General features: G+C 40.9%; 1 protein-coding gene across 1 annotated transcript; it reads left to right on the top strand.

Annotated features, from left to right (window-relative positions):
* The first annotated feature begins 1,732 nt into the window (after positions 1-1,732).
* tyr (tyrosinase) lies at positions 1,733-5,999 on the top strand. Its single transcript, XM_047595092.1, has 6 exons — positions 1,733-1,882; positions 1,989-2,964; positions 3,638-3,854; positions 4,593-4,740; positions 5,205-5,386; positions 5,482-5,999. The coding sequence occupies exons 2-6, from the start codon at positions 2,137-2,139 to the stop codon at positions 5,727-5,729; spliced, it is 1,623 nt and encodes a 540-aa protein (XP_047451048.1). The 5' UTR covers positions 1,733-1,882; positions 1,989-2,136; the 3' UTR covers positions 5,730-5,999.
* The last annotated feature ends 2,387 nt before the right edge of the window (positions 6,000-8,386 follow it).

Genomic DNA, 8,386 nt, shown 5'->3' with positions numbered 1-8,386 from the left:
CTGATGTCATACTGTGGACACATGTTGCTTATCTGTGCAGCTCGTAACACGTCCATCTGGATGTCCTCAAAGTTTAGGTATGCATTCACATGATGGTTTAGGCCAATGGATCATATTGGAGTATTTCCCTTTAATGATATGGGATGCTGTGATTTTGAACCCTAGACACCTCTTCTGATTATTACTATTAATTAATATTTTTTCTCAGTAAACCCGGATTAATAGTTGTCTAAGTACTTTGAAGAACACACAAAAACAGCACACTGATTTTGTGTATGTTTTTGTTCCACAGTAAAAGGTTCCATTTTTTATTGTAATTTTATTCATACATTAATTGCTGTTTTTATTTTCAATAATCTATTTCCAATAACAAGAAACTGTCACTCCCTGCTTTGTTTACATGGCGTAAAAACAATTCATCAGCTTGCACAACATGCAAGGTCATATATTACTGCAAATATATGCTGCCTACAGCAATTTACTATCTTTTATTTAAAGTGGTGAAACTTCCAAAAAATAAAAAATTAATTTAAAAAATGGACTAAAAAATGTTTTGGATGTTTATACTGCAGAGTGGTCTCAATTCCTTAAATCCTCCAACCAGATCTTAATAGCGTTTTAAACAATAATTATGTTCCTTAAGACGTTCTGGCTGAAGTAACCAATTTGCATTGAAGAGCCTTGTTATTCATAGACAGCCCTGATACTGTAATGTAACTTTTATTCTGACAGCTATTATGAAATATTAATATTGTGTTAAGCATTGCTGCTCTGTAGAAGTACGTTAAACTCAATTAATCTTTCACTCATGTGTTGCTATACTCAAGGTTGTCTGCTGCCTTTTAAGCCCAAGAAGTCTTCATTATAAGCCAAAGTAAACTTTTCGTTTACTTTAAAAGTAGTACCATACTTACTGTAACAGGTTTTTACATACTTTGCCCATACTTTACATTGTCACAGTGGAGAAAAAATAATACAGAATCTGTGTATTTTAAGTGGGATTCCAATATTTTGGTATAGTTGATTCAAGTATAATTGAAAAATCTTCCTAGATCCCTGGCATTTTAAAATACCAGGGAGTATTTCATGTAACGTGTTGTCCAGACTGTTGTTAGTTTGTTTTTGTAATTGTTTGACTTTATTCTAATATCTTGGTTTGGATTTGAATTAACATGTTAAAATACCAAACAGTAGTTGCTTCAGATTGTCATCTCAAAAGGGCTGTCTGACCGCAATTAATATACGTGTGATAATAACATGGCAACCATCTGTGGATAAAACACTGACATAGTAACGTATGAGTTTGCTTCAAATGAACCAAACCAACCATTTAATATATTGTGAAATCAGTTTTTCACTTTCTCATGTCCGCCCCTTCTCCTCCTCTTACTTTTTTCTTCAAGTTGTATATACACAGTTGGTCATGCATAAATTCCTGAGCAGACTTTGCTGAGGGGAGGGGATGGGGGTTCACACGCACACACACACACACACACACACACACACACACACACACACACACACACACACACACACAAACACATACCCATTTCTGCCTGAGGTATAGTGGAGCACAGGTCAGCTGGTCTTAAGACAAAAAGACGCAGGAATCAAGAATATTATCCTGAGCATGTGATGCTGTGTGTGAGTGCACATGCTTGCAAATGAGCATATGTGTGTGGGGTCCTCAGTGTTTGCGTGAAATCACAATGAGATCACACACTTTGTCAGAGGACTGCCCCTAAAACGGCTCAATGAGTAGAGAGAGAACAGGAAAGAGCTGGCTGGGTGCATGAGAGAGCGAGTGGAAGGAGGATTGGTAGCTGGTTAAAGTGCAGGTTGCCTTCAGGTTTGCAAAAAGAAGAAACCAGGATAAATACGGGTATCTAAATATTGTGTTGTTTTTCATTTGTTTATTAGTTTATTAGAGAAGTCATCTCTTGATAAAATTTAGTTGAATCTTGTATTTCTCTGCTTTTAATTATTAGAAGTAACTTTCCATCAGTAGATCTGCTCATCTATGTTCGTTCTGCTGTGGCCCACCTTGTCATCTGTGAAATCTGCGAGTTTCCATCTTTGCGACAGGAGTTTACATTCTCATTGTGGTTAAGACTGGAGTGGCTTTGACTTTTCGTCATGAGGAACCTCTGTGCATTTGTGACTCTGCTGCTGCTCATTGAGACTTGTTTATGCCAATTCCCACGACCATGTGCCAACTCAGACGCCCTGCGAACCAAAGAGTGCTGTCCAGTGTGGGATGGAGACGGCTCAGCCTGTGGCGCCCTATCAGGTCGAGGTTTCTGTACAGAGGTGCTGGTCTCAGAGGAGCCTCATGGACCACAGTACCCACACAGAGGGATTGATGACAGGGAGCGCTGGCCTTTAGCCTTCTTCAACCGGACGTGTCGCTGTGCTGGAAACTATGGAGGTTTTAACTGTGGGGAGTGCAGGTTTGGTTACTGGGGTTCAAACTGTGCGGAGTACAGAGAATCAGTGCGCAGGAACATCCTGACCATGTCGACAACTGAGCAACAGAAATTCATCTCTTACTTGAACCTGGCTAAAAACACCATCAGCCGTGATTACGTCATCTCCACAGGAACAAGAGCAGAGATGGGTGAAAATGGTGAGAACCCCATGTTCTCTGACATTAACACTTATGACCTGTTTGTCTGGATGCACTACTACGTGTCCCGAGATGCCTTCTTGGGAGGGCCAGGGAATGTTTGGAGGGACATTGACTTTGCCCATGAATCAGCAGCTTTTCTGCCCTGGCACAGAGTCTACCTGCTTCACTGGGAGAACGAGATAAGGAAACTGACAGAAGATTTTAACTTCACCATCCCTTACTGGGACTGGAGGGATGCCCAGTCATGTGAGGTGTGCACAGATGCTCTGATGGGTGGACGCAACTCCTTCAACCCCAACCTCATCAGCCCCGCTTCTGTCTTCTCCTCGTGGAAGGTGAAAACTATTCCATGAATTTTCGCTCTGACAGCGAGGGTGTGAGTCTCCAAGTAAAAAACACACACACACACAATAATGACTATGTGTGGCTGTATAAGCAAATCCTTCTTATCCATTATTGAGAGAATGAAAATTTCTTTCCTTACAAAACAAAGACTTGTTTTGTTTCCATTCCATGTCACGGTGCAGCTCTGTAGCTTTAAATTTGGTTTATCCCGTAAATCCAAATCAATTTTAGATTTTGTTTAAAGCACTCCATTTCATCCTCAATTGATGCAGAAATTACAAAAAGCATAGTGAAAGAGTTTTTGTCTCCCCATTGTAGCAAATGGATCAAAGAAAGAAATATTGTTTTGAGGCAATATTTCGAGGAATCCATCTAAAATCTTTGCATGTATAATTTAACCAGCTGTCACATTTGCTGTTGGTTTGACATCATATCATTTAACTTCACTGAGATTTATTCATGCATACTGTACGAGTAAGAAACATCAGCTTGTTCACTGGAAACATTATGACTATTGTTAGTTTACATTGTATGACTATTTCAACCCCTGACTCACAGTTAATGAAGTGAATACTCCTGTATGGAGTCATTTCACTAAAAGTAAAGCTTCATAAAATACAGAAATGTATAGAAATGCATGCTTACATTTATATGTGTGTATAGGTGATCTGCACCCAGCCAGAGGAGTACAACAACCGAGAGGCATTGTGTAACGCTACTGGGGAGGGACCGCTGTTGCGTAACCCCGGAAACCATGATAGAAACCGCGTTGCCCGACTCCCCACGACAGCTGACGTGGACTTCGCTGTGGGCCTCTCTGAGTACGAGACAGGATCCATGGACCGATTTGCCAACATGAGCTTTAGAAACGTCATAGAGGGTAGGAGTGGTCAAACACATTCACATTTCACTGGTTACTGTTCTTTATTGTTTACTGAATCTAAACCGCAATGTCTCTGTGTGTACATGACTTGAAAGATTAGAAATACAGACATAATACATCCACACAACAGATTGTTTGTGTGGGATTTAGTGCGATTTGCAGGCGATTTTGCAGAATGCTGTTAATATTCCTCCCTCATTCTTCCCATTCCATGATTGCAGTCTAACCTACATTTAAAGGTTAAAAAGACCTGCTCCCTATGGAGGTCTCATTGAAACTGACACAAACATAGCTATTTCTAGTTACAGGTGATAAACTGATTCTTAAGACTTCTACATTAGTGGTAGCATGCGCCACAAGCATGTCCCAGAGATAGACAGTTTGCTTTTGTTCACAGTCAGGGGCTTTCCACTAATCTTATATTCAAAAGTGTTTTTCTCAATTGTGAAAATCATCATTTTTAATCTTTAAGTCCTGGAAAACTAGAAGTAATCCAGTCTGGTGAACCTTCATAAAACTTGAAATAGGGTGATTCCTCAACTGTCCAATTGTAGTATCCTCTAATTCCTCCCAAGCTCATTCACAAATACCACACCCTTCTCACACAAACACCTGCATTGTTTAATATTTTCCCCCGTCACATGTTGTCTTCCGATCCATCTTTCTACACTTCAGTAAACACTTAACACTAATCTTGTGCTTCCCTCGTGATTTGATTCTTCCTGTGTTTGTCAGGTTTTGCCAGTCCAACGACAGGTGAGGCGGTGCCAGGCCAGAGCACCATGCACAACGCCCTGCATGTCTTCATGAATGGCTCCATGTCATCAGTCCAGGGCTCAGCCAATGACCCTATATTCCTTCTGCACCATGCTTTCATTGACAGGTACAATAACACACACTCATGTATGCGCAGTATGACATAAAGGCAAACTGCATATTATTGTGACATAATGTTGACAATAGTATGTCAATTAATGACAAGAGGCTACGTATGAACAAAAGATCAAGCATAAAAGGATTATTAGTATTAGTATTTTTATCTGTTCAAATCAAACGTGATTGACTTGAAGATATATGGTGGCCTGTGTGTCCACACTGAGCGAGGGGATTGGAGGGGTTACACACACACAGCCTTGAGTGGCCATTTGAGGAACTATAGTTTTTAGCACTTAGGTTTTTAGGCGTTCTTTTTCATCTTTTTCAATCCCAAAGGTTGCTGCTTGGTAAGGATATAGGCAAATGACAGTGATTTCAATGGGAATCACAAAGTATACGCATCTTCCACCCAATTTTTCCTATCCATCTGTGTTTCATATTATACCTTTTCCTTGTTCATTCTTTCTCTAGTATCTTTGAGCGCTGGCTCAGGACCCACCAGCCTCTTCGGACCAGCTACCCACGTGCTAATGCACCTATTGGTCACAATGACGGGTACTACATGGTGCCCTTCCTCCCTCTCTATAGAAACGGAGAGTACTTCCTGTCCAACAAGGCTCTAGGATATGAGTATGCCTACTTATTAGACCCTGGTAGGTGCCTACAAGCAAATAAGTCTTGTAAATGAGAATTCTTCCAATTTTTCACTTGATGATAACGCTGGCTTTTCCTATCCGTGACACCATAGGCCAGAGGTTTGTCCAGGAGTTCCTGACACCATACCTTCTGCAGGCGGAACAGATCTGGCAGTGGCTTCTGGGAGCCGGAATTCTCGGGGCTCTGATTGCCACAATTGTTGCAGTATTGGCAGTTGTTGCGAGGAAGAAATGGAAGCGTAACCAGAGGAGAAAGAGGGCGTTGAGCTACGGAGAGAGACAGCCACTACTACAGAGCAGCTCAGAGGAAGGCTCATCTTCATATCAGACCACCTTGTAACACACAAATACTGCATATACAGCTATCTATCAATATAAAAAGCACTGAATGACCCAGTGAGTGAGATGAATCTTTATTGACTTCATTTAATAAATTAATGACAATCCAAATTTTAAGGTATTATAATGGAAGTATGAATGAGACAGTTATTTAAAACAGTCACACATTTTCGACTCATGATATGTAGTAGAATGTGTGTGCCGTCTTTGACTTTGAGATGTGCTCTATTGAAAGAACAAAAATGAAATTAATTTTGAGAGAAAATGTTTCCCAAGGTTCTTCCAATGCACCAACATTTTTCAACAACTTTCTACTTTTTTAGGCAACAAAAACAACAAATAAAGTGAACATCTCTCAAATGTGCATTTCTACTGATCACTGTGTTCAACTAATCATTTTCATGGCACACACTTAGACTTTCACAGTAGCAAAATAATTGTGTTAAGTGGTCAGTTAAATTGAGTGTCCCAGTAAGTCAGGGCAGTGAACCAGCACTCAAATAACCAGAACCTGCTGTCGCAAGTCAAAATGTCTGCTGTGATAAATATCGATAGAAAGTCTTTTGGGGTTTTAGATGGAACTGACTTTTAATGTTTGAGACAGTGAGTGAGACACTTAAGAGTTTTGGGGAAAGTAGCAAGACACTGACATCAAATCAAACCGTAGTAATGCACAACCCTGAGTATTTAAGTTCTATTTAAACAAACTACTCAGCAAGCAAAGATTGAAATGAGATGTAGATCAGTAAAAAAAAAAAAAAAAAACTTTTTCTGCAACTTTCTTTCCTCATTGACCTGAACAGAGCTGCAAATTTTAAATTTATTATTCTGTTAAATTATACTTCAAGTGCAGTTCAATTCACAGGGCACATACTGTGTTTACTCACTAAAGTTTACTAAAGTAGGCAAGGTGCAGTACAATTCAAAAGCTCAAGGGCGACTTATAGAACATACTGTAAGTATTTTCGATGATCTGAAGTCAGTCTATGTCTGCTGCAGCTTGTGGCTACTGCTCAGGTCACAAAAAAAAATAAATTCTTTGGTGTATATAGAATTGTAGATGTATGTTCAACATCACAATTCTTTTGAGAAATCATCTGAAAAACTATATGTGGTAATATAAATATAATATACAGTGGCACCCTTCTGTTGTGAATAGGTTACAGTGGCTAAATGCGATAATCCACTACATATGTCTTCTGTGGTGCAACTCTACCCTGTTAAACTGCTGTGAAACACTGAACTAAATGTTGACCACTGTTGGTTGTGACTGGTGATATTATCACTGTGATAGATGCCTGCCTTAAAAATTATTATCAAAACAATTATAGTTTCCATTGGTGGGTTTGTTTTTATGCAAAATTCAAATTTTCTAAACCGCTTGTCCTCTTAAAGGTCTCTGGGGGGCTGGAGCTTATCCCAGCTGTCACTGGGGTTAGAGGTGGGGTGCAACCTGGGCTCCAGTTCTCTATGACAGGGCTACCACAGAGACACAGACAACCATTCACACCCACACCTACAGTCAATTTAGAATCATCAATTAACCTGGAATGTCTTTGGATACTGAGATTAGATGAGATGAGATGAAATGACTGGGCTCAGTGAGATCGGACCTGTGTGCTGTCCAAGCGGCTGTTGTAGTCTGATGGCAGTGGGCACAAAGGAGCGTCTTAGGTGCTCAGTTCTGCACAGGGGTGGGATGATTCTCAGGGAGAAAGAGCTGGCCATCGGCCACAGCTCGTCATGCAGAGGGTGAGAGGAATTGTCCAATATTGCACAGATTTTGTCCTTCACCATTCTCTCCAAGCAGTCCAAGTTCAGTCCCTCCACTGAGTGGGCTTTCCTCACCAGTTTATTGAGTCTGTTGACCTCACCAGTCTTGGCACTGCCCCACCAGCACATTACAGCAAAGAAGAGCACGCTGGCACCCATAGACTGGTAGAAGGTCTTGAGGAGTCTTCTACAGACCCCAAATGCTTAGAAAGAACATCCTGCTCTGTCCTTACGTGATAAATCCAGTTTATTGCTGATGTGGACCCAAAGGCACTAGTGCGAGTCCAGTCTCCACCTCCTCACTCTGGATGGTGACTGGGATGGGTCTCCTCCAATTCCTCCTGTAGTCCATCACCTCTCAAATTACTTCATGACATGTGATGTTAATGTCACTGGCCTGTAGTCACTGTAGATATTTGCTTGCCACACTTTGGGCCCCTTAGTACAAACTGAACATGGTTTAAATACCACAGCCTACCTGAGCATTGTTACTGACCATGTCCATCCCTTTATGACCACAGTGTACCCATCTACTGACGGCTACTTCCAGCAGATAATGCACCATGTCACAAAGCTCATATCATCTCAAACTGGTTCCTTGAACATGACAATGAGTTCACTGTACTCCACTGGCCTCCACAGTCACCAGATCTCAGTCCAATAGAACACCTTTGGGATACTGACGGGAGATTCTCATCATAGATGTGCAGCCGACAAATCTGGAGCAACTGTGTGATGCTAACATGTCAATATGGACCGAAACCTCTGAGGAATGTTTCCAACACCTTGTTGAAAGTATGCAACGAAGAATTAAGGCAGTTCTGAAGGCAAAAGGGGGGGTCCAACTTTTTACTAGCAAGGTGTACCTAATAAAGTGGCAGGTGA

This window comes from Mugil cephalus, chromosome 9, assembly GCF_022458985.1.
Source record: "Mugil cephalus isolate CIBA_MC_2020 chromosome 9, CIBA_Mcephalus_1.1, whole genome shotgun sequence".
Classification (NCBI taxonomy): domain Eukaryota; kingdom Metazoa; phylum Chordata; class Actinopteri; order Mugiliformes; family Mugilidae; genus Mugil; species Mugil cephalus.
This window is presented reverse-complemented; position numbering and strand designations above follow the sequence as displayed.

Coding starts and splice junctions, on each gene's coding strand:
- tyr (XM_047595092.1), top strand. CDS start 2,137: ATGAGGAACCTCTGTGCATTTGTGACTCTGCTGCTGCTCATTGAGACT. Junction 2,965..3,637: donor CTGTCTTCTCCTCGTGGAAG/GTGAAAACTATT, acceptor ATGTGTGTATAG/GTGATCTGCACCCAGCCAGA. Junction 4,741..5,204: donor CACCATGCTTTCATTGACAG/GTACAATAACAC, acceptor TTCTTTCTCTAG/TATCTTTGAGCGCTGGCTCA.